At 43.0% G+C, this 27,357-nt stretch overlaps 1 protein-coding gene across 9 annotated transcripts in view; it reads left to right on the top strand.

The window, feature by feature from the left end:
• Positions 1-27,357, top strand: part of txndc16 (thioredoxin domain containing 16) — a 201,569-nt gene that overhangs the window by 67,746 nt on the left and 106,466 nt on the right. For 5 of the 9 annotated variants that reach the window (XM_068039119.1, XM_068039117.1, XM_068039118.1 and 2 more), the window contains 2 exons: positions 12,433-12,601; positions 15,342-15,502. The exons of 2 other annotated variants lie outside the window; for them this stretch is intronic. In XM_068039119.1, the coding sequence (XP_067895220.1) occupies positions 12,433-12,601; positions 15,342-15,502 (330 nt within the window). The remainder of the gene's footprint in view (positions 1-12,432; positions 12,602-15,341; positions 15,503-27,357) is intronic. 2 more of the 9 variants (XM_068039123.1, XM_068039121.1) reach the window with 1 other exon arrangement.

The following is a 27,357-nucleotide window of genomic DNA, read 5'->3' as shown; positions in this document are numbered from 1 at the left end:
GAACAATTTTTTTTCAGAAAAAGGACAATCAACCAATCTGCAGAACCGCCTGAAGTGTTACCAAAGATCACGCCCCCATCTCTTCCAGATGTCACCATTTAATCACACACAATCTTCAAACTATGTGTAAAAAAAAAACTTTGAGCAAGTAGGCCTGATACATTGCAAATTATATTATGCAAAAGGGGTAGGTAGTTAGTTTGATCTTTGAGTAGGTTAAAGGTTCGGCACAACATCGTGGGCCGAAGGGCCTGTACTGTGCTGTACTGTTGTATGTTCTAAAACATTCTGTTCTTTGACACTCCATGCACAATGCCATGGGAGGTCTGCTTGCCTAAAATATTGTTAGGTGTTTGGCATGCCATCAACAGATAATCCTGAGAATTATCCCTACAATCAGGATAGAAATCCCTGAAAATGTTAATGCATTAAATGTGAAGAGCTGCTCTTTAAAATTTGGTAATAGTAGCAGTGATATTTAATAGCCTCAATTTTCTTAAGTTGAGGAGTTGGCATTCTTTGTTTTATCAGCATGTCCTGGATGACTAAATTGCATGCTAATTAAATCAACTGGATTCAATTACTACTTACTCTAACTTGTAAGTTTTAAAGGTGGGCCAGTGCATGGTAATGAATGATTTCTAATCGTTATTTTATGAGAATAATGAGTTACATATCCATAATTTGTAGGAAGTAATGAAAGTAATAAGTGAAAAACTTGGTGCCATTGTCCCTGCAAATATTTCGCATAATTCTTTGGGATATAACAGTAATAAGGAGCGAATTAGTTTCACTCCTGTTAACTGCCATTTCAAGTCAGTATTTGTACAGTTTCCACACTGATTTCTGTATTTCTCCTAGCCTGAAATCCTTGTTATTTGTTATATGTTAATGACAACGTGAGTGGTATTCTGATGCCAAAGGTACTGTACTTGCAACCATGCCGTAACAATCATTTTATGTGGCACATTGCAAATAGTCAGATGCTAAGACATTCGAAAGGAAAAATTAAACATTTGCAACCAAGCAGTTTAAAAAGAGAAATCTGAAAAAGGAGTGGAAAGACAAAACAAGGAATCACTACGAAAGGCCACAGATGCACATGTGGAAGACGGAAATAACAGCTGAAACAGAAGCAAAGTGGAGAAAAGAAAATTGACAAAGGGGTGAAAATGCAATGTGACAGCTCAGACATGAGCACACACCATTTAGGAAAAAAACGACTGACCCAGCCATCAGTGCAGCACTAAATAACCCTTCCCCTGCCTCATCCTGAGTTGAGAAGCCGCTTGCATTCCTATACCATAAACTCCTCCTCAGAGACATCCTGTCAAAGCATGTATCAGAGACTAGCATCCCCCCCCCATCTCTTCTTTTCTACTCTTTCCTCACTCTCCTCTCTCTACTCTGACTGACTCTTCCTCCTCACCCCTTTGTTCACTTTCAATCTCCCTATCCTCGCCTTCTTTCACCCATCCCTCCTTTCTGGCTCTGCTCCCTGCTAAGACACAAATTCTGGCCAGCAGCTGTCTCTACTGAGGCACAATTAAGGCCATCTGTCCCTTCCCCACTGGGACACAATTGGTGACCAGCATCTTCCCTCCTCCTCTCCTCCCTCAATCTTACTACCACTTTATTCGCCATTTTCCACTCCACTTGCCCGTTTCCTCCTCTACCGTTTCTTCATTTCTGATCCTCAGGCCCTCCTTATCTCCAATATTTTCTCTTCTCCCTCACCCTTCATTCCTCTCATCACATTCCTCACTTCCACATCTCTCCACCACAAGAACACAAGAAATAGGAGCAGAAGTAGACCATTTGGCCCATCCAGCCTACTCCGTCATTCAATATGATCATGGCTGATTTTGGGCTTCAATTCCACTTTCCTGCCCGCTCCCCACTCCATCCCTGAGATCCTGTTTGCCTGTTCAGGTGGATGTAATAAATCTTATAGTACTATTTAACGAAGAGTAGGGAGTTCTCTCAATATTTCAGGCAACATTCCTACACAAACCAATGCCACCAAAAACAGACTAATGGTCAAGCAGTTCTGATCAAGGGTCATTAACCTGAAACGTTAACTCTGCTTCTCTCGCCACAGATGCTGCCAGCCTAAAGGACAGCTCGGGTCTGCAAATTAAACTCGGCCCAACCCGGCCCATGGAACATAGAACAGTACAGGCCCTTCGGCCCATGATGTTGTGCCGACCCTTTAACCTACTCTAAGATCAAACTACCTACATACCCTTCATTCTACTATCATCCATGTACCTATCCAAGAGTCGCTTAAATGTCCCTAATGTATCTGCTTCTACTACCACCGCTGGCAGTGCATTCCATGCACCCACCACTCTCTGCAAAGTACCTACCTCTGACATCTCCCCTAAACCTTCCTCCAATCACCTTAAAATTATGCCCCTGGTGATGGCCCTTTCCGCCCTGGGAAAAAGTCTCTGGCTATCCATTCTATGCCTCTCATCATCTTGTACACCTCTATCAAGTCACCTCTCATCCTTCTTTGCTCCAATGAGAAAAGCACTAGCTCCCTCAACCTTTCTTCATAAGACATGCCCTCCACTCCAGGCAGCATCCTGGTAAATCTCCTCTGCACCCTCTCTAAAGCTTCCACATCCTTCCTATAATGAGGCGACCAGAACTGAACACAATATTCCAAGTGTGGTCTAACCAGGGCTTTATAGAGCTGCAGCATAACCTCGCGGCTCTTAAACGCAATCCCCCTGTTAATGAAAGCCAACACCCCATACGCCTTCTTAACAACCCTATCAACTTGGGTGGCAACTTTGAGCGATCTATGGACGTGGACCCCAAGATCCCTCTGTTCCTCCACATTGCCAAGAATCCTGTTTTTAAGCCTGTATTCTGCGTTCAAATTCGACCTTCCAAAATAAATCACTTCACACTTTTTTAGGTTGAACTCCATCTGCCACTTCTCAGCCCAGCTCTGCATCCTGTCAATGTCCTGTTGCAATCTACAACAGCCCTCCACACTATCCACAACTCCAGCAACCTTTGTGTCATCGGCAAACTTACTAACCCAGCCTTCCACTTCCTCATCCAAGTCATTTGTAAAAATCACAAAGAGCAGAGGTCCCAGAACAGATCCCTGCGGAACACCACTGGTCACCGAGCTCCAGGCTGAATACTTTCCATCTACTACCACCCTCTGTCTTCTATGGGCCAGCCAATTCTATATCCAGACAGCCAAATTTCCCTGTATCCCATGCCTCCTTACTTTCTGAATGAGCCTACCATGGGGAACCTGATCAAACGCCTTGCTAAAATCCATAGACGCCACATCCACTGCTCTTCCTTCATCAATGTGTTTTGTCACATCCTCAAAGAATTCAATAAGGCTTGTGAGGCATGACCTGCCCCTCACAAAGCCATGCTGACTATCTCTAATCAAACTATGCTTTTCCAAATAATCATAAATCCTATCTCTCCGAATCCTCTCCAATAATTTGCCCACCACCGACGTAAGACTGACTGGCCTGTAATTCCCAGGGTTATCCCTATTCCGTTTCTTGAACAAGGGAATAACATTTGCCACCCTCCAATCATCTGGTACTACTCCAGTGGACAGTGAGGACGCAAAGATCATCGCCAAAGGCGCGGCAGTCTCTTTCCTCGCTTCCCGTAATAACCTTGGGTATATCCCGTCTGGCCCCGGGGATTTATCTATCGTCATGTCTTTTAAAATTTCCAGCACATCCTCCTTCTTAACATCAACCTGTTCGAGCATATCTGCCTGTTTGACGCTGTCCTCACAAATGTCCAGGTCCCTCTCACAGAATACTGAAGCAAAGTGTTCATTAAGGACCTCCCCTACCTCCTCCGACTCCAGGCACAAGTTCCCTCCACTATCCCTGATCGGCCCTACCCTCACTCTGGCCATCCTCTTGTTCCTCACATAAGTGTAGAACGCCTTGGGATTTTCCTTAATCCTACTGGCCAAGACTTCTTCATGTTCCCTTCTAGCTCTCCTAAGTCCATTCTTCAGTTCCTTCCTGGCTACCTTGTAACCCTCTCGAGCCCTGTCTGATCCTTGCTTCCTCAACCTTAAGTAAGCTTCCTTCTTCCTCTTGACTAGCTGTTCCACATCTCTTGTCATCCAAGGTTCCTTCACCCTACCATCCCTTCCTTGCCTCATCGGGACAAACCTATCCAGCAGTCTCAGCAAGTGCCCCCTAAACAATCTCCACATTTCTGTCGTGCATTTCCCTGAGAACATCTGTTCCCAATTTAAGCTCCCCAGTTCCTGCCTAATAGCATTGTAATTCCCCCTCCCCCAATTAAATATTTTCCCATCCCGTCTGCTCCTGTCCCTCTCCATGACTATAGTAAAGGTCAGGGAGTTGTGATCACTATCACCGAAATGCTCTCCCACCGAGAAATCGGCCACCTGGCCTGGTTCGTTGCCAAGCACCAAATCCAACATAGCCTCCCATCTAGTCGGCCTATCTACATATTGAGTCAGGAAACCTTCCTGGACACACCTGACAAAAACTGCTCCATCCAAACTATTTGCACTAAGGAGGTTCCAATCAATATTAGGGAAGTTGAAGTCACCCATGTCAACAACCCTGTTACTTCTGCACCTTTCCAAAATCTGCCTCCCAATCTGTTCCTCCATGTCTCTGTTGCTATTGCGGGGTCTATAGAAAACTCCCAATAAAGTGACTGCTCCTTTCCTGTTTCTGACTTCCACCCATACTAACTCAGTAGACAAACCCTCCTCGATGACCTCCCTTTCTGCAGCTGTGATACTATCCCTGATCAGCAATGCCACTTCCCCACCTCTTTTACCTCCCTCCGTATTCCTTTTGAAACATCTAAACCCCGGAACATCCAACATCCATTCCTGCCCCTGTGATATCCAATTCTCCGTAATGGCCACAACATCGTAGCTCCAAGTACTGATCCATGCTCTAAGTTCATCACCCTTATTCCTGACACTTCTTGCGTTAAAATAGACACACTTCAACCCATCATACTGGCTGCAACTTTGCCCTGTCAACTGTCTAACCTTCCTCACAGACTCTCTGCACTCTGTATTTGCCTGTTCAACAGCTACCCCATCCACTGATCCGTAGCTCCGGTTCCCATCCCCCTGCCAAACTAGTTTAAACCCTCCTGAAGAGCTCTAGCAAACCTCCCGCCCAGGATATTGGTGCCCCTCCAGTTCAGATGCAACCCGTCCTTCTTGTACAGGTCCCACCTTCCCCAGAAGGTATCCCAATGATCCACATATCTGAATCCCTCCCTCCTACACCAGCTCTGTAGCCACGTGTTCAGCTGCACTCACTCCCTGTTTCTAGCCTCACTAGCACGTGGCACCAGTAACAATCCTGAGATTACTACTCTGCTCGTCCTGCCTTTTAGCTTCCAACCTAACTCCCTATATTCGCTTTTCAGGTCCTCATCCCTTTTCCTAGCTATGTCATTGGTACCGATGTGTACCACAACTTCTGGCTGCTCCCCCTCCCCCTTAAGAATCCTGTAGACTGGATCTGAGACATCCCTGACCCTGGCACCCGGGAGGCAACATACCATCCGGGAGTCTCGTTCACGACCGCAGAATCTCCTGTCTGTTCCTCTAACCATTGAATCTCCTATCACTATCGCTCTCCTATTCTTCCCCCCTTCCCTTCTGAACCACAGAGCCAGGCTCAGTGCCAGAGACCCGGCCACTGTGGCTTTCCCCTGGTAGGTTCCCCCCCCCCCCGCCACAACCGTATCCAAAACGGTATACTTATTATTGAGGGGAACGGCCACAGGGGATCCCTGCACTGTGCGCCTATTCCCTTTCCCTCCCCTGACGGTCACCCAGCTACCTTTATCCTGTAACTTAGGTGTCACTACTTCCCTATAACTGCTCTCTATCACCCTCTCAGTTTCCTGAATGGCCCAAGTCCTTCCATTTTTTTCCCACGCCCGACCCGACCTAACCCAACCATCAGTTCACTTATCTTCCGTTTTTCACTTTGTTACTGATCTGCACAAGCTTAAAATAACTAACAAAACCACCTTTCAAGTCCAAAAATTACATTAACAGTGGAGCCACTTACCTGAGGTTGTGATGGAGTGTGCCTGACCCGAGCCTGAATACTGGACCCAGAGGTACGACCCGACCCGACCCGAACCTGACATATGTCGTCATGTCCCGTCGGGTTCAGGTTGGGTAGATGGACTTTATGCCAGATCTGCTGAGTATTTCCAGTTTTTATTTCAGATTTTCAGCATCTGCAGTATTCTGCTTTTAATTATTATTAATGGTCAATCTTGCTGTTTGTGGGATTTGGCTGCATGTAAATAACTTGCCATGTTTGCCTACAAAATGGGATTGTCCATCAAAATAATTAATTGGATTTGAAACACTTCAGGGTGAGCGGAGCATGTGACAAGGTGTTAAATAAATGAAAATTCTTCCCTTATTCATCCTTTCTTTTTAAAAATGGAATACTTTGTCACACCTTTTCATTGCGGCAGAGAGATTTTAAGGTAAAGTTGGATAACTATCTGAAGCAGTGGAATATATCGAGCTATGGGGAGAGAACAGGAGAGTGGAATTGTTTTAGATTGTTCAAGCAAAGAGCCAGTACAACACAATGGGCAGAATGGCCTGCTTCTGTCCTGTAAACTCTGTGTAATGGTTATAAACAAGAATGTTTGAACTTAATCTTTCTGATTATAAAGTTGATTTTGGTGTTAATGATTTCATGCATTGGAGAATCTAGTAGTTAGTTGTGTAATAATTAACATCTTCTACGAAGCCATTAAACACATTAATTTGTCAACTGGAGTGGTCTGGTAAACAGAAATAGAATTAGTACTTGTCTGGCCTATTTTCATGTATTGATTAAGATATTACAGGGTTATTCTAAGTGCTTATACTATCAGTGGGGACAAGCTGCCCACAGTCATCTGACATTAAATTTAATCATGGGAAAATCATGGACAGCACATGGCTCATTCTCCAATCTGTAGTGGCGACGGATGCCCTACTGGTGGCAGTAATTCACAAAAATTACCCCTATTATGTCTAACATTTTAATGGAATACTCTGATACAAACTGCATCATTAATACAAGTATTAATTGTTTTACTATTATGCCAATTTCTGTCCACTAGAGCTCTAATTTTAGTAATTAGTTGAATAAAACAGCCCCTGCAATTACACATGTAATTCGGGCATTTAAATATTTAACTGCTATAATTTGTTAAAACAAATGATTACTTGGGACCAATATCTTGACAGAAGTATGGCATTGGTAGTCAGCTTTTGTTACTTGGTTAAGTGAGTGGGCAAAACTGTGGCAGACGGAGTTCAATGTGGGAAAATGTGAAGTCATTGGAGGATTTTCTAAATGCTGAGAAGCTAGGGGCTGCAGATGATCAGACAGATTTAGGGACCAAGTTCAGAAATCATTAAAAGCTAGTGGACAGGTACAAAAAATCATTTCAAAGACTAATAGAACGTTGGCTTTTATCACAAGAGGCTGGAACAGAGTGGGCGTTTTGTTACAGTTGTACAGAGCTCTGATCAGACCCTATCTAGAGTACTACTTCAGTTCTCGGCATTGCACCTCAGGAAGGATATATTGGCCTTGGAGGGGTGCAGCACAGATTCACCAGAATAATATCGGGGCTAAAAGGGTTAAATTATGAGGACAGGTTGCATAAACTAAGCCTGTGTTCCCTTGAATATAAAAGGTTAAGGGGTGATCGAATTGACGAGTTTAAGGTGACTATACGAGTTGATATCGTAGATAGAGAGAAACTATTTCCTCTGGTGATGAATTACAGAACAAGGGGACATAACCTTAAAGTTAGAGCTAGGTCATTCAGGGGTGATGTCAGAAAGCACTTCTTATAAAGGATAGTGGAAATCTGGAACCATCTACCCCAAGAAGTTGTTGAGGCTAGATCAATAGAAAATTTCAAAACTGAGACTGATTTTTTTCTTTAGGTAAGGATATTGAGGATTATGGAATCAAGGCGGTAGATGTAAAGATATGGATCAGCCATGATTTAATTGAATGGTAGAACAAGCTTGAGGGGCTGATATTTCTATCATATGCTCAGTTACTTGATTGCTATGATTGTTATTGCTTTCATTCTGATGCTTGTTCTAGGTTTACTTTGCAACTTTCTATTTCTTCTGGATCATACTTCTACCAATTGTAGAAATAGATCATTGTTTTGCAAATAGAGGATATGCCTTCATCAGTAGGTTCCAATTGGTTTTCTGTTAGTCTGAAGTTACTGACTATTCTTAAAATGTCATTGCTCTCAGTGTATTTCAAGATATGGTGAGAATTGCTCATATATAGCAAAAACAGTTGCAACCATGGTTCTCACTTGGTGCGTCTTCTAAAATCTTTGGAATTGAAATTATCTGTTTATTGGTATTCACTGTCTTTCAATTTCATTGCCATTTTAAAATTTGCCTTATTGTCTTAAGTAACTTCTTTGGCAAACTGTTTTTGAGATGAATTACTCAGAATTTAGCTAGGATCATTTTATTATTTGTATCTTTATGGTAATTTTGCTACTGAGTCAAATGATAATAGAATATTTTGTTTGATCTTTGTCCTTGAAACTGATTCTTTCTTGCTGTATGATGTAATTTGATAGATTTTCCTGACTGAATAGCTAGTAAATTGCATAGAAATTTGCACCTATCTTCCCATCAATGAGATACACTGGAATCTCCTGAAAGCCTCATTAGCATTCGCTACAAATTAAAAACAAGTGAAAATCAACATAAGCAAATGGGGCCTGAGGAAAACACGACCTTATTCCTCCTTCAAGTGGCCTATTTTTATACATGAAAATTAAAGTTTGAAACCATCATTTACATACATTAGACACAGACTGTTTAACAAAATGCAATGAGAGTTTTTTCAATTTTTGTTGCAAACCATTCTGCTGCCATAAATATACATTCAAAGACACAGAAAATACATTTTAGATCTAGTGAGCAGGTAGTAAGAGAACCAACATAAGAGAAAAACCTACTTGACTGCATCCTCATCAATCTACTATCTGCATCTGTCCTTGACAGCATTGGCAGGAGTGACTACTGTGTCGTCCTTTGGAGGCCAAGTCCCATCTTCATACTGAGGACACCCTCCAGCATGTTGTGTGGCACTACCACCATCCTAATGGCATAGACTCAGAAAAGATCTAGCAGCTCAAAAATGTGCATCCATGAGGTGTAATGTCATGGCCCATCATATTCCTCACTCGACCATTACCATAAAGCCAGGGGACCAACTCTGGTACAATGAGGAATGTAGAAGAGCATCTGAGGAGCAGTACCAGGCATATCTAAAAGTGAGGTTCAAACCTTGTGAAGCTACAGCATAGGACCAAATGCATGCTGAATAGCAGAAGCAGCATTTTATAGGTAGAGTTAAGCCATCCCACAACCAATGGCTCAGATCAAGGTTCTGCAGTCCTGCCACATCTAGTTGGGAATGGTGGTGGCCAAATAAACAACTAACCAGAGGAGGTGGCTCCTTGAACTTTTCTATTCTCAATGATGGTGGAGCCCAGCATGTGAGTGCAAAGACAAGGCTGAAGCATTTGCAATCATCTTCAGCCAGAAGTGCCAAGTGGATGACCCATCTCAACCTCTTCTTGAGGTCCCCACCATCACAGAAGCCAGTTATCAGCCAATTTGATTCATTCCACATGATATTAAGCAATAGGTTTAGCACACTGGATATAGCAATGACTATGGGCCCTGACAACATCCCTACTGTAACTCTGAAGCCTTGTGCTCCATAACTAGGTGGACCTCTAGCCAAACATTTGCAGTACAACTACAGCACTGGCATATACCCAACCAAGTGGAAAATTGTCCAAACATGTCCTGTCCACAAAAAGCAGAACAAATTCAATTTGGCCAATTACCGCCTCATCAGACTACTTTCAAACATCTACAAAGTAATGAAAGGTGTCATCGACAGTGCTATCAAATGGCACATAATTGTCAATAACCTGCTAACCAATACTTAGTTTGGGTTCTGCCAGGACAGCTCAATTCCACACCTTATTACAGCCTTTGTCCAAACATGGACAAAAGAGCTGAACTCCAGAGGTGAGGTGAGAGTGATGGCCCTTGACAGAAAGTCAGCATTTGGCCAAACTGAACTCAATGAGAAGTAGTGGGGGGAAAGCTCTGCACTGGCTGGAGTTGTACCTAACACAAAGGGAGATGGTTATGGTTGTTGGAGGCTAATCATCTCCGTCCAGGCCATTGCTGCATGAGTTCCTCCAGGGCAGTGTCCTAGGTGCAACCATCATCAGCTGCTTCATCAAGACCTTCCCTCCAAAAAGGGGCATGATCGCTGATGACTGCACAGTGTTCAGTTCCATTCACAACTCCTCAGGTACTGAAGCACTCTGTCCGCATGCAGCTGGAACTGGACAACATTCAAGCTGGGACTGATAAGTGGCAAGCAACATTCACACCACCCTTGTGCCAGGCAATGATCATCTCCAACAAGAGAGTCTAACTATCACCCCTTGACATTCAATGGCATTGCCATCATCGAATCCCCCACCAGCAACATCCTGCGGGTTACCATTGACCAGAAACTTAACTGGACCAACCATTTCATATTGTGACTACAAAAGCAGGTCAGAAGATGGGAATTCTGCATCGAGTAACTCACCTCCTGACTCCCCAAAGCCTTTCCATCATCTACAAGGCACAAGTGGGAGTGTGATGGAATACTGTCCACTTCCCTTGAGTGCAGCTCCAACAACACTCAAGAAGCTTGGAGCTCAACAAAATCCAGGAGAACCCGCTTGATCGGCATCCCATTCACACCTTAAACCTTCACTCCCTCCACCACTGGCACACAGTAGTTGCTTCAGGGCAATATGTAAATAGTATGCATTGCAACTGATCAAGACTTCTTTGGCAGCACATTTACCACCTAGAAGAACAAGAGCAGCAAGTGCATGGTTAATGCCACCACTTCTGAGTTCCCCTCCAGTTACACACTATCCTGACTTGGAAATATATCGCCATTCCTTCAACATTGATGAATCAAAATCTTGCCATTCCCTAGTTAACAGCAGTATGGGAGAACCTCCAGCACTGCAGTGGTTTAAGATGATGGCTAACCACCATCTTCTCAAGAACAATAGGAATGGGAAATAAATGTTGGCTTTGCCAGGGACATTCACAACTGGTGAATGAATTTTTAAAAAAATGCCACAATGCACATAAATATGACCTTTGGTCCTGTAATGTTAATTGTACACATTAAGTTACAGCCTGTTCAGAGCTGGTATAAATTCAGGAAATTTGCATGAACTGCACTCTTGCTTGGGGAATAGAGGTATGTTGATGAGTGGCAGAGAGTTTTGACAGGTTTAACTAAATTCGAAAAAATTGCTCCTCTGAGAAAGCAAATTATGCTCACTGATCTATTTAAAGCTGCAAAGGTGTATTCATAAAGAACAGAACAGGTGCAGACCCTAAACTCTTTAAAAAATCTGATTTATGCATTTATTCGCTCTCTCTTTCTGGATCTATTGAAAATAAAACTTGTGAAAAAATGTTACATAATATCCACATACAAAGATTGGTGAAAGACCCCACATGAAAAGGTTATTTTCTACATAATAAGCTTCATCTAGATTCATAAATTTGCCATACATTAAATATTACATCTGTGCACATATGTCTAAAAACATTACTTCCTGTTCTCACATTTACTCCTGTGTCAACTTTTTCTTTTGTTCCATATTTGTACTTGAAACTAGTTATCAAAATTTGCCACACCCTCTCACCAGTGTTGCTGCTACAGTGCCTCAGTCTTGCATCTCCCAGCATTTCAGCCTGTATTGCAGAAACATTCCTATCCTCCAACTCTATTTCTTTGCTATCAGTTTTGGTATTTCACTGTAAAAGTATAATTATATTAAAAAATTATGTCTGTGCACTCAGTTACTACAAAAGATTACTTCTCATTGTTAACTTTTGCCATTATAAATGTCTCTTTCCGCATTTATAACTGTATGTAAACTTGTCATCACATTGGCATTATATTAGTTGTATTGATACCTCTGCAAGTACGTTATTAGCAGATATTAAATGCAGTTTACGGCAATACATTAACTGTGTTGACATTATACAAACTCCATGCACTCATTGTGTACAGTTCAAAATGGTGATTCTGGAGATCGTTTTTTTGGTAAACGTTACAATATTAAGATTTATCACAGTAATAGTAATGCTGCTGAGTTACTAGCTTACATCTACTTTCAGGGTAGAAACATCAGAGTCTAGAAGCCCATTTATGTTGTGATATCCTTTTAAATTCTGCCTTATTGAAATTTATTTTAAATTGAATACAATAACATGCTTCTAATAATTTTGCTATATAGACATGAAGGACCTTGTACTAACTCGGGTTGACTGTGGAGACTGGCCAGATGTTTGTTTGAAAGAGAATGTTACACAGTTTCCTGCTATCAAGATTTATATTCAAGGAGAAAACCCTTTACTCTACACTGGAATGCTAGGAACACAAAGTCTGTTGAAGTTCATTATGCTGTGAGTAAACTACACTAAACCCTCTTGTTATGCCATTTATTATTGTTCTTGGGATGTGGGTGACTCTAATAAGGCAATATTTATTGCCCAGAGGTTACTAAAAGTTGACCACATAGTGTCTTATTGGAAATGCATGTAAGCCAGATAGGGGTGGCAGATCCCATCCTGAAGAGCATTAATTAAGCAGTTAGATTTTTATAACAAACAATTTTTATCATTTTTCTGGGCACAAGACTGAAAATCACTAGAGTTTGAGATTCAGTTTCACAATTTGTCCTGATGAGATTTGAACCCACAGCCTCTGGTTTGCTAGGCTAGTACCATAACCAACAGACCACTTGTAACACAGTACTCTTCTTTGGCCTCCTTGTCTCGAGAGACAGTGGGTAAACGCCTGGAGGTGGTCAGTGGTTTGTGAAGCAGTGCCTGGAGTGGCTATAAAGGCCAATTCTAGAGTGACAGACTCTTCCACAGGTACTGCAGATAAAATTGGTTGTTGGGGCTGTTACACAGTTGGCTCTCCCCTTGCGCTTCTGTCTTTTTTCCTGCCAACTGCTAAGTCTCTTCGACTTGCCACACTTTAGCCCTGCCTTTATGTGTGTCTGTTGGCTCTGGCGATCACTGGCAACTGACTCCCACGACTTGTGATCAATGTCACAGGACTTCATGTCGCGTTTGCAGATGTCTTTAAAGCGGAGACATGGACGGCGGTGGGTCTGATACCAGTGACGAGCTCGCTGTACAATTTATCCTTGGGGATCCTGCCATCTTCCATGCATGGCCAAGCCATCTTGAGCGCTGCTGCCTCAGTAGGGTGTATATGCTGGGGATGCTCGCCGCCTCGAGGACTTCTGTGTTGGAGATACGGTCCTGCCACCTGATGCCAAGGATTCTCCGGAGGCAGCAAAGATGGAATGAATTGAGACATTGTTCTTGGCTGACATACGTTGTCCAGGCCTCGCTGCCGTAGAGCAAGGTACTGAGGACACAGGCTTGATACACTCGGACTTTTGGGTTCCGTGTCGGTGCGCCATTTTCCCACACTCTCTTGGCCAGTCTGGACATAGTAGTGAAAGCCTTTCCCACGAGCTTGTTGATTTATGCATCGAGAGAAATGGTGATAGTTGAGCCTAGGTAGGTGAACTCTTGAACCACTTCCAGAGCGTGGTCGTCGATATTGATGGATGGAGCATTTCTGACGTCCTGTCCCATGATGTTCATTTTCTTGAGGCTGATGGTTAGGCCAAATTCGTTGCAGGCAGCCGCAATCCTGTCAATGAGTCTCTGCAGACACTGTTCTGTGTGGGATGTTAATGCAGCATCGTCAGCAAAGAGGAGTTCCCTGATGAAGGCGTTCCGTACTTTGGTCTTCGCTCTTAGACGGGCAAGGTTGAACAACCTGCCATCTGATCTTGTGTGGAGGAAAATTCCTTCTTCTGAAGACTTGAACGCATGTGAGAGCAGCAGGGAGAAGAAGATTCCAAACTGTGTAGGTGCGAGAGCACAGCCCTGTTTCACGCCACTCAGGATAGGAAAGGGGTCTGATGAGGCGCCGCTATGCTGAATTGTGCCTTTCATATTGTCATGGAATGAGGTGATGATACTTAGTAGCTTCGGTGAACATCCGATCTTTGCTAGTAGTCTGAAGAGGCCACGTCTGCTGACGAGGTCAAAGGCTTTGGTGAGACTTTGCTAGGCTAGTACCATAACCAATAGACCACTTATACTACAGTACTAATGCAATGTTAAACAACTGAACTGTCCATAAGTAAGGCTGTCATGGAGGCAGAGCCAATAGGGAAGTGAAAGGCATGGCTTTCTTATCCTGGACTGTTATAAATACATCTCTATTATCTTATTCTCTTCAGTTGCATTTCTGCTGCTTCACCTCAATAAAGGGCTAAATTTTTACTTTGGGTGCAGGAAATGGTGATCAGGACTGTTTCCAGGTCTTAAACCTGCCTCAGGGGTGGGGAGGGGGGGAAATTGATTTTGCTTCATGATTTTCATGGGGGTGACCCCTTAATTGATATGGAGATGGGTTTTCTGTCCAATTAGAGGCCATGGAGTATGGGAACAGAGGCAGGCTAGAGGAAGTGGGGGGCCTGATTTTAAACTCATCATGGCAGCCATTACCGGGGCTACCGTCTAACAGAAGGAAGAAAGCTACAGAGATTGTCAGAGGCTTGGATAGCGCTGGAGTCGAACTAGTTATCACAAGAAAGCCAGAGGTCTGGCTAGGGATAGGGCTGCCCCTAGGTTTTCGGTTGCAGACCTTGATGTTATGCTCCAGGCCATGATGGAGAGGAGAAAGATCCTCTTCCAGGAGGGTATCAGGAGGAGGCCACCCACCTAGACCAAGGAGGCATGGGTGGAGGTGGCAGCTGCAATGAGCAACTGGAGCATGGTTGGAAGGACATGGATCCAGTGTTGGAAGAAGTTCAATGACCTGATACATTCTGGCACGGTGAGTGCTATCCCCAGCCCTCAGTACAGGCTTCTGAGTATTCACCCTCCAGCAGACACACCAGCTGAGGAGCCTCAGGGTGCATGTTGCACCTGAACATGGTTGGTGTGTGTGCACAGGCCACTTACTTACCCCTCGGAATGGCTCAGAGCCATAGAGCTGCTGAGGACTTGTCACCACTGATGCATGCATGCACCTTCTAATGAATAGGGGCACATGACAGTGGGCACAGAGGACAGTAGTGCCTTATCAAGCTTTCTTTTATCATTGCAGGAGAAATGGGCACATAATGTCTGAGAACGGGCCCAAATGGGAGGAAGGGTTCCATTTTTTCCACCACATTACCCCAATGGGGGAGAGAGCCATGGCCTTGGCCAGGATAGCAGATGAGGAGGAAGTCAGCCCTGGAGCGTCAGGAGCTCATGGTGAACCTGGTGATTACAGAAGGCAATGTGGTCATTTTGGGGGTGCAGTGCACTCCACCCCATCTGATAGCATGTCGCATGTTGTATTGAGTAGCCTCAGCACTGCAGAGACTTCTACTCTCCAAGGGTAGCTCTCATCATCTCTTCTTGTGTATCCCACAGGTGCCGATGTCCAACCCAGGGCACCGTCTTTCCCCCGTCTGCCTCAGCAAGAAGGAGATGATGAAGGACCATTCACCAGCGCAGATACACTTACCTCAGTGGGCCCTTGTGTCTGTGTAGATAGGGTGGCACAGGGTGATGATCATACCACTAGTGTACAGGAGGCAGATGGAACTATGGTCAGTTCTCCTTGGAGGAGGAAGGACAGACAAAGCCCTACTCAGCTGAGCAGAGATGCAAGCCTCGGAAGTCACAAGAAAGAAGGCTCTACCCTGAACAGCAACACAGATGTGCTCCCGTATGTTGGAGTTCCCTGAGGCAGTGTGGGGTATTGGGCAGAGGATGAAAGAGTCCATCCAGCTCATGCGTGCTCAGGACTATGTGCGTGAACTCCTCCATAGAGAGAGCGGCCAACCTCTAGGAGAGCCATATGTGGCATCACTCTGAGTGCATGCAGGAACTGCACACTGACGTCCACAGGATGCATGAGACTCTGTGTAACGTGGACAGGTTGGTGGTACTGGTGGCACAGAGATCTTTGGAGGGGATGTCAGCTGCGCCCCAGCTGGTGGCCTCCTCCAGCCATCCCGAGTGCCTGGCAAGGACTGAGGATGTCAAGGAGAAGGATGAGGGTGCCACCCCTCACGGGTACCCTCATCATCCTTGGCCCTTCTGACTGAGGGACCATCTGTGCAGCAGGGCTGAGTGATGGAGACTGCTCCTGCTATGCTGCAGGTGCAGCAGCCTCTGAAGGTGCCCCCATGGGCACTTTCACGACAAGGATGACCACCACGTGATTCTCAGCCCCAAGCTGAGATGAGTGAGCTGGCTGCCTCTCCCTCATCTGAGGCTACAAGGGGAGCGCAGCGTAGGAGTGACTGAGCATGGAGACCACCGCGTCGTCTGGAGTACTGATTGGGTTAACTGGGGTGTTTCCTTATTATCTCTGTCTACTGTTTTCCTCCCCTTGCACTCCAGAAAGGATGACACTTTAGGCTACATGTCTGGGGTTCCTTTTATTGCTGCCGTGACTGGAAATGTGCTTTGATGTGTTGAAAGGGATCCTCCACAGTGAGGGCAAAGCCTCTGGGCAGATGTTCTTCCTTCAGTGGCGGTAAGTGATTAGATGTTCCAGGCTGCGACTTCCATGGATGTGTTAGCACAGGTATCTCTGACCCTTCCATGCCATGCCCCTCAACCTTTCAGAGGGACTTGTGTGAAGCACTCCTGAATCAAATGATCCCTGACATTCATGGCATCCCGATGAGCCCTTTGTGCCTCGAGCTGTGCCCAGCCACCTCTTTCTGCAGCTGGGGTACCTTTTTTGTTCAGCATCATCCTCCTCTGCCTCCACTTCTCTCTTACCTTCTGCTGTTGCTGTTCCTCTGATGAGCTGTCTCCTTCCGGGGCCTCACCAGCCTCAAGGTCCCCACCTTTCTGGAAGGCCATGTTATGGAGAATGTAGCAGACCACCACAATGACCGGGACCCTTGCAGGAGGGTATTGGAGGGTGCCATCTGACTGGCCCAAGTACTAGAATCGCATCTTCGGAAGTCTGATGACCTGCTCAATGGTTGTCCTATTGAGCAGGTGGCATTGGTTGAGTTGTGGTCCTCTCCAGGTAGCTCCGTCTTCGGTGGTAGATCCTGTGTTGAGGTATGGCCTCTGTTGCCTTCCTGCCCCTCCTTTCCTCTCCTGTGCCCTTCCTGAGAGGGTGTTGCCTCCTCATTGCCTCTGGGGCCCTAAATCTGCGAGTCATGGCGCCATTGCCAGCTGCAACCTGCCTTGCCTGCTCTTGTATCCATGTGACTCGGGTGGGAGCGTTGATGTGATGCCCCTATTCAATGCCTGAGCGTGACTGCCCACTCTCCCCGCCACCTGCACAGTGCCAAGGGCACCTCTTTCTTAAAGACTGAGCCCCCTCTGCGCCGCTGACCCTCCTATAGGCCTGAGGTAATTGCCTGGGGCGGCCATGACTGGCTCCCCACTCTGAACCAGCCTCTCTTCATCTGGCGAAACTGTGCATGCAACCCGTGTGCCCCAATGAAAATTTCAGCCTCCCCTTTTAACAAGCTCATAATGAGCTCTTTAACAACTTTAATTGCCTTAATTGGGAGGTGGACAGGATCGCTGTCCTGCCCTCTCCCCGCCCTGGTGAATATTGCCGGCACCGGGAACGATGTCTCAAAACTGACATGCCGGTCAGCACTGGTGGTTTTAGGCCCCTCTGCTTCCGTTCCCGTCCATAGCGGGGCCTGAAATCTTTGTTCCTGTTTGCAGTTTCATGGTAAACTGGATTTTCTGCTAACATTTTGCATATATTTTGCCATTTAATATCCCAGATCAAAATCTTCATGAACAGTAAAGCAATATTTCCAGTAACAGTGGCCCAGAAACTGTTTGATAAATGTAATGAAGTAATGAGGCCTGCCATTATTAGTTTGTAAAAAATGCAGCAATTTGTGTTGAGGATGAAATCCACCATGAGTTCCAATTCTCTGCAAATTCCTGGACAATTTGCATCATTCTACTGTTAGCCTTGAAAAAGCTGAAAAAAATTGCAATGCTACTATGAACCTTTCCAATTAGATTAATCATGTGTCATGAAATTGATGGATTTGCACCAAAAATGCAAATTAGTCTCCCTCCTGCCATTTAGGACTGGTAATTCATGTTGTAAGGAAAATGTTGATGACATGATTTATGGTCCAGACTTGAAACTTAACCTTAGAGACCCAGAAAGGGAACAAATGAAGCTGTAGCATGTCACTCCAGCAGGTAGTGAATTGTTCCCATAGGTTTTTATAAACTTCTTTTTAATCTGTCTTGCCAGTATTTTTGTACCAGTCTTGCCATGCATGTTCCTGGTAATATCGGAAGACAATAATTTTCAGGGTGTAAAGCTGTTTTGGCACTCAAAGGGAAGATAGAGAGATTTCTTTCAAAAACTAATTTTGGGATACCGTAAATGAGAATGTTAGTGCATTTCAGATACCTACCCTGTCATTCACTCATTACTAACTTCTCAAGGACCAAAATAACAATTTCCAAACACAATTGGATTACAATGCCCTCTTCTGCTTCTTGTTTTTAATTTTTTTTCTTACTTTTTCTTTGTCTCCTTTTTCTCTCATTCCTAAGCGCCTCTCTTTTCCTCTATTTCTCTTTCTGTATTTTAGTTGAGTCTAATTCACCCTATTTCATTTTCTGTCATTCGCTCTATTTCTTTCACACTCCTTTTGTTTTATTTGGATAAGGAGATAGACCACTGGGCATGCGTTCATGAGGTCCCAGATGCGACATTTACATTTCTGCGCCATTGTCAATGTGCATTTTGAGCAATTAGTGGCATAAATACCGTGCAATCTGAAGGGTGAGGAAAAAAGTTCTCAAGTTTCCAAACCCAGTGTGGAAGTAGATTACAGCTTCCTTACTGGTGACCAGACTGATTTGTATTGGGTGTTTACTTTGGATTCTAAGAGACTGTCACTACACGTTTTCATGCCAAAATCTGACTTTCTTATCCTGATGACATAAAGCTACACTTTATGGATCTGCAATTCTGCCACCGAGGAAGGGTGGCAGATTTTTAACAGTGTAAATGTGTGGAGTGTGACACTTGACTCCTGCAATGTGAGCTACCCGTATGCTGATGTCAAAGCACCCTTAATGTGAATTACTGCTGAATACAGATACCAGATACGATATTCAGTAACAATCACTTAAATTATCTCAATTAAAATTCTGTGCGGTCATTTGTTTTTCTTTTAAAAGTATTTAAAAAGCCGTAATTTGATTTCAGCAGCTCCACATCATTGACGGGTAAGGCCTTAAAACAGGGTCTGCACCAGAAATTTTACGCTTTGGTCTCCTCATGTAGCTACATCCTGAGAGAATGAAAATGCAATTTGTTCTGAAAGGACAGATTTCTGAGGGTACAGTTTGGGGCAGACACCTAACACTAGGTGTTGCCTTATCTTAATCAATTAGTCACAAAACTTTATGCACTCAACAGCCTACCTTTGGCATGATAATACCACTTGCTATTTTTCATAATTAACTCTGGGTGAAATTAACTCTTAATTTGTGAAATGCTCAGCTATTATGGTATTAATTTGATATCTGTTAAATAAGACAATCTGAAATTTAATCTGGGTTTTTTTAATTGCTAGGTGAATAATTTTGCCCTCCAATAACTTCAGTTTAAATATATCTGTAAGAACAACAACTTTTATTTATTTTACGGCCTTTAACATAGTAAAACTTCCCAAGGTGCTTCACAGGAGTGTTATCAAACAAATTTGACACTGAACCACATATGGGGAGATGAGGTTAAAGAGTTAAGTTTTTTTAAGGACCATCTTAAAGGAGGAGAGAAATTTAGAGAGGGGGAGAGGTTTAGGAAGGGAATTCCAGAGTTTAGGTGGCTGCCAATGGTGGAGCAATTAAAACCAGGACGCGCAAGAAAAAAACTTGCATTTATAAAGGTGCCTTTAACAAAGTAAAATGTCTCATGGCACTTACTACTGCACAAGAAAAATCTGTTATTAATATGGCTAGTTTAATAAAGCTTTATTCATCTTGCAATCATTCAGGGTGAGCTAATTTGGCTTTCTATTATATTATTGTTGCCTTTGTTTTAATGATTAACACGCTAGTACCGCACCATTGAGTTTGATGAAATATTATTTAGTAAGTTTCAAAAAAGACTGAAATTAAGTTCTTTTTCTCTGGGAGCCTTCATTATTTTTCTCCAAACTGATTTTGTAATGGAAATTTTCCATTTCTCGTCAAAGTATAGTGAAGCTGGGATCTGATGGGTTTAAAATAAAATGAATAAAGTCAGCATTTGACATGTATAACCTCCCATAGTTTGAATTTTGAGCCAAATGTATCAAGTTTTGGGGGCAATTTTCGTCATCATTTAGGCAGTAAACCATTGAACCGCTGACAGATTCCTCATGATTTTCTTTCCATTAATCTCAATGGAGCATAAAACGGGTGGCTTCTATAATAGGTGGGCCGCTTTTTATTGTGGTGAAAATGAACATTACCTCCATCATGTTTAATAATGAAATAACTTGCAATTGGGGCTTTACATTGTTGAACTAATAGCACATGATAGAAGTTTCTCAAATCCCTGTCATTGATGTAGTTCCTAAATTCTACTCCTCGAGATTGCCTCAAGATTAAGGTGAAAGCATGGATCACCCTCAGCAAAGCATGCATCTGTGAATGAGTCGTCTGCATCTTCAGTAGCTATCTCTGATATAACAAAGCAAGCAGGATAATTTTGAATCATTGGACCAAGAGCTGAAAACTTAGTCCAAATATGGTTCCCATACCCCAGGCAGAAGAAGTTGGACAACATTTTTTTTGTACTTTACGCATATGTTGGTTTTCAACCTTTGCAATGTGACTTGTACCTTGCAAATACTGGTGCACACTCTGTATTTAAACGTCTGAAAGACCATGCCAGCTATTCAAAGTAGAATAGTGCCATCATTACAGAAAACATTCTTTGTTAGTATTTAGCAGCAGAAATACCATGTTGGTAAGTTGTCAAATACAGAGATCTGAAGCAAACTGAGTAGACGATGTTGTGTTTTATTTCCATTTAGTTTACTGTGCCCAACAAATCGAGTTGTTTTTTTCCCCCCACCCCCACCTGTTTTTGATCCCAGGGAAATGAATTAATTCCTGACACGAGAGAACTCCAAGATGGTTGCACTTACATCATCGGTGAGGGACCTGAGATCTAAGAGGTGCATGTTCTCCCGTAACAATTTGACCATATCATTGATAATTTTTCAGGTTTCAAATTTTGAAGTGTATGTTACCAGTACTAAAACCTTTCTTTTAGCTTTTTCCAGATTCCCAGTCTTCATAAAGTGCCTTTCAGTAATTGTTGCATATTAGTATCTACTATATGTTCACTTTTATCTGTTGCATTTAAGCTTCCAGATGAAAGTCTGGCAGATGGTGGTCTAGCTTGCAATCTATACGTTCCAGTGATTGGGTTTCTGTTTATTTGGTAGTGGGAAGAGGGGAAGGGCTAGAAAAGAGCATCTCCGTCACAGCTCCCATTGACCAATGCATATCCACGTTTATAGCAACTACCATATTCGTAATTCCCAAAATGCGTCTGTTCAACAGAGGCTTCAGATAAATTTGCTCAAGCAGTGGTTCATTCTCACTCCTTTGTTTTACCTGGTTCATGTGGGCAGATTGTTACTGCAGTATTTCTGGCAGGACAGCAACGTTCTTTCAGACTGCTCTCCCCACAATATACAATTGTGACAAATGCCTGCCAGTGGATGGGGAGGAGGGAACTCATCTTCAAAGAAGACCCTACAAGTTAGGTAATCTTACTAACGTATCTTTACGACAAAAAAGGAAACAAAAATAAAAATTGGAGCTATACAATATCTACTCCAGTAAATGCACTTTATATGTAGACCCAGCTGCCAATATCCTAATCCTGAACAATCAGACTACTTGGTTTTTTAAAGAACTGCTGTGCTGTATGTGTTCAATTTTGAATGAGGAACATCTTTTAGCCAGTGGTGGCTGACAAAAACATTGCAGATATCTTGTTTGTATGAATAAGGGGCGGGACTTTGGTTTGTTTCAGCAGCTTTTATTGAAGATCAAACTGGTATCGTTCAAGCTCTGGACCCCAACATCTCCACTGCCTTTGAAAAACTGGGGGACAGAGGCATAAGGCTTCCGTTACGTCACAGACATCCTGCAGTCCAATAACCAGCAGGTCAGTTAGCTAGAGCCCCATATGAGTGGCAGTGGCACAACATGAATGGTCCGAATTTCTATAGGGTACAGAATACAAGCATCTCAAAGGCCCTCATCTAAACAACTGCAGTCTTCCACCACAGTGATGAAGCCACTGGGGGAGCACCTCATAGAAGGGGTAGCATAAGCAAAAAAGTGCTTAAGAAAAGCATTGGCTCCACATATATGTTGAAAAAACACATTGAAAAAAATCACAGCTTTCGTCTTTGCAACTTTTTCTGTGGCATTAAGGGATGATTTAACGAGAGCTGTCGATCTCCCACTACTGCTCTGTCCCCATCATTGTGGGATCTTCCTTATCAGAATGGGGAAGGTATTTTTGCAGTGTAAGCTCTATGCTTTGTCCTCGTTGCATAGCAACACTGTGCAGAATGCAGCAGACAACCACAGTTCAGGAGACTGTGGGCTTTACTGCAGGGATCCCCCAGACCTGTCGAGGCAGCAAAAATGTTTTTAAGCAGACCAATGGCATGCTGTGTGATGGCTCTAGTAGTCCCGTGGCTCTGGTTTACATTTCCATTTAGTGGGTGAGTGTGGCCTTGAGTCAGTTGTAAAGAGGATGTCCACAAGTAATTAGCTTCTGACTTTCTGGCCTGGGTTAAAAAGTGGGTGGATGGTGGATTGGCAGAGTATGTAGGTGTCATGATATCTTCCAGGAAACTGGGCACAGATCAGCCTGATTTAACTGGCAATGATAATCTAAACCTGAAGGAAGCACTTTCTTAAGCTCTGTTAGGCATGATAGAGCGATTAGCTTGGAACAGTCGTCTGTGCCACAAATGAGAGGTCTTGGTGCGAAGACTTTTGCTTATAGATTTATTAGACGAAATAATACTCAACAGTCAACACACACATTACACAGATACCTTGGGATTCTTGAACGTTTAAAAGGAAAAAAACTGAAAGTCAGAGAATATATTAAATATTATGTCCTGCAGGTTTATTCTTCAGTCTTTTTCAACCGAGGCAATATTTAGAAGTAGATAAATATCTCCAAAGCATTAAAATAAAAGCAAAATACTGCGGATGCCGGAAATCTGAAATAAAAACAAGACATGCTGGAATCACTCAGCAGGTCTGGCAGCATCTGTGGAAAGAGAAGCAGAGTTAACGAGTCACTGAGCCGAAACGTTAACTCTGCTTCTCTTTCCACAGATGCCGTCAGACCTGCTGAGTGATTCCAGCATTTCTGGTTTTTATCTCCAAAGCATTTGTATTTTTCTTACCAAGGCTAGGAATATGTGTACTGTAATGCATCCACCAAGTGACTATAAATAAATAAACAACAGAAATTCAAAGTAACTTGCGTGAGTTTGATAGCACAGGCCTTAATTTTAACCTTACTTGCTTTAGATTCAGAAATGTTTAGGCATCTTGAAGTAAAGGAAGTCACATTGTTTTGGAGCACAAACCCGTTGGTTTGCACGTGTCAGGGCAGGAATAAATTACTGAAATTATCGGAGTCTGTACCTCTGTTTTATAAGCTAGGTTTTGTATTTTGGTGTGTGCGCTTTGAGATCAGGAAATGTGTTTTTGATTTAAGCTTTGTTGGAGAGAATTTCCTCTTTACACATGTTTGTAAAGTTAATCATTTCCAATCAGTCTGCCCACAAACATTTAGAGAAGAAATATGCGTGGGAGTGCAAGGCTGAAATTGGAAAATATTCAAATAATGCAAAACAGAGGAGCAAAATTTACTGTGGTTAACCAAATGATAGAATATGTTACAATCTTGGATAGACATCTTGACCTTGACCTTGATCTTGATTTTAACTTCCCGCTCTTCTGGAAATCAGCGGGGAGCAGATAAAGTGAGATGGGAGACTTACCCACTCCTTACCTGTAATGATCTTTCCCATTGCAAGTGGCAAGGATATACTCCCCAAGACATTGGAGCCCTACTTTAATTATGCAGATTGGACTCCCATGATGTCAACAATCTGCTATTTTAACCTGACCTCTGAGGTCATGAGCAGTAATGACTTAGCTGTCAGGCCAAATCTGTCAGGAACAGCAGTCAAGGCCAGAAGGTAAGTTTATAAAATGTTATTTATTTTATTGATCAGGAGTAGCAGGAATGATCCTATGGTCTCCACTGTCCCTGTTTCCACCTCCCCACCCCTCATCCCTGCCACCCCACCAATTCCCTGGAATGCAATTCTCCTGCTGATCTTCACTATTCTACTTACCATACCCTTCCCCTGGGTTCCCATGGCTCCTTCTGACATCTGATTTTAACGGTCTGGTAGCTACTTCACCACAAACTTCCAGGATGTTTTGATGGGGAAGTTGGCAAGTGGCATGATATTGAGGCCCAGCCATTAAAATCCCCTGAGCCTGCCTCCTGCAACTCCTGGATGAGCACACCGCTTGCTTTGCTGTATCCCCACATGGGAATTAAAATCAAGCACCATTTTTTATTTACATACAAGCTTTTTTTTAATGATTTACTGTTCAAGTTCATCAATTGTATAGCTGCCAGCAATTTTTCCATATTGCTCTCATTCACGTTATTGTCTGTGGCAGATAATGGGAAGAAATTCTCTGTGTTAAGAGACCAGTGGATGGTCATTGCTAATCTGGAGGCTGGAGCACATGAAGATGCGTTTAATCTGCCCTGCCCATTCAAGGCTACTTTTCAAATATTTCCTGTAGGGTAATAGTCAATTGCAATTGCATTTAAACATTTGAGATCAGCTAGAGAGCAGTTGTAGTTGCTTGGAAAATTTCAGGCTGTAGGCAAAGAACCCAAAATAAAATGACTGGCTTTCTTTCTGCTATTGTGTTGTTGATTGTTTTGTATCAGTAAAAAGATCAGTAACTATATGGAATATGAAACTGGATGAAATAGACACATTCTATAGGTGCAGGACATATTCCTTTATAAAAAGAAAGACTTGCATTTATATAGCACTTTTTATGAACACCGGACATCATAAAGCATTCTACAGCCAATAAAGTACTTTAGAAGTGGAGTCACTGTTGTAATGTAGGAAATGCAGCAGCCAATTTGTGCACATCAAGCTCCCACAAACAGCAATGTGATAATGACCAGATAATCTGTTTTTCTGAAGTTGTTTGAGGGATAATCATTGGCCATGTTATGATCCTACTGATTTGGGTGGGGGTGGGGGGGAAATCTGTGGTGTGTCTTTAAGTCAACAAAGGATCGGTACTGCTTTAAGAACAAGCGAGCCTCAGGAGTAAGAGAAGGTTGCTGTTGGATACAACCATACAGAGTGGGAACCAACCAGCTTAAAATGAGCATTGTGGTTGCCTTGGATACAGCCACTCAAAGACTTAGGTTAAATATACAATGTTGCGATTAATTTTTGAAACTAGCTGAAAATCTGCTTTTGACAGACACAGACACACAGACCGTCTGCCAGCATACACTGAAGGAAATAGAAGAACTCTCCCTCTGTTTAAATCCTATTTATTATACTCTCAGAATTCTGAAAAGTCAAGCCAGATTAATTTCTTCAAAGAAATAACTTTAACGACTGAACTGTAATTTCTGCGTTCATTGCTGGAAAAGAAGAGCATCACTTCAACTGCTGAACTAGACTAGTGACTGTCCTACTATTGAAGAACCTTTTTTTCCCATCAGATGGCTGCGAGGACTTCAAGCAACCTTGGACTGTTCCACATTGGAAGATTCCACTTCGGCAGGAGCATAAATCTGAAAGGACTTTTGTTACTTAAAAAAAAAAAAATTTTGTTTATATTTTAGTAGTGTTTAAGAATTTAGTTTTCTCTAATAAACAGTTAATTTGTTGACTTTGAGGTACCTGGCTTGGTTCGCCTCATTTGGGGGTTAATAGATGGTTCAATTCGGCTGTAGTTTTCTTTAATTTGGAAAGTTTAAAGTGATATGTTAGGTGATCTGTGGAGGGACGGGACTGAATTGACAGTACGTTTCTTCCACCGCAATCAGAATCATATATTTTGATTAGGGGCTTTGTTTTGAGCGTTCAGTCGTAACAGCCAGGACTTCATGGATAACTCCCCTGCTCTTCTTTAAAGTAGTGCCATGGGACTTTATGTCCACCCAAGCAGGCAGATAGGGCCTTGGTTTATCATCACACCCGAAAGGCGGCATCTGCCTCAGTACTTCACTGGAACATCAGCCTTGATTTTTGTGATCAAGTCCTGGAGTGGGACTTGAACCTTGTGACTGAGAGGCAAGAGTGCTATCAACTGAGCCACAGCTGACACTAAATGCAATTCTTTCTTTCAATATATGTAAACATCTTGCACCTAAAATTTGTTTAGTACATCCAGTATTTTTGAAGAATAGTCATTGTAGGAAATGCGGCATGAAATTTTCACACAGCAAACTCCCATAAAAAAAATGTGATAATGACTGGATGATCTGTTTTTGTGATGTCGATTGGTGGATAAATATCGGTCAGGACACTGGGGAGAACTCCCCTGATCATCTTCGAAATAGTGTTGTGGGATTGTTTATATCTACCTGAGAGGGCAGGCAGGGCCTTGGTTTAACATTTCATCTAAAAAAAAAAAATGGCAATTCTGATCATGCAGTACTGAGGGTGTGCTGCACTGAGTGTCAACGTAGATTTTTGTGGGCAAGTCTCTGGAGTGAGACTTGAACTCACAATCTTCTGACTCAGAGGTGAGAATATAATCAACTGAGCCATGGCTAACATATTAACTATTTTATGACCATGAGGATGTTAAGATTTGTAAATGTATAATTTTCAAAGTCAAAAGCAAAATACTGCAGATGCCAGTAACCTGAAATAAAAACAGAAAATGCTGGAAATACTCAGCTTTTTTTCTGCCAGACCGGCTATGTTCTAAAGAAAGGTTATGTTCAGAAATGATGAAGCAGGTGTGTTATGAATGTTTCCTGCCTGTTTTGAAAT

The sequence above is a fragment of the Heterodontus francisci genome, chromosome 9 (genome assembly GCF_036365525.1).
Source record: "Heterodontus francisci isolate sHetFra1 chromosome 9, sHetFra1.hap1, whole genome shotgun sequence".
Lineage (NCBI taxonomy): Eukaryota > Metazoa > Chordata > Chondrichthyes > Heterodontiformes > Heterodontidae > Heterodontus > Heterodontus francisci.
This window is presented reverse-complemented; position numbering and strand designations above follow the sequence as displayed.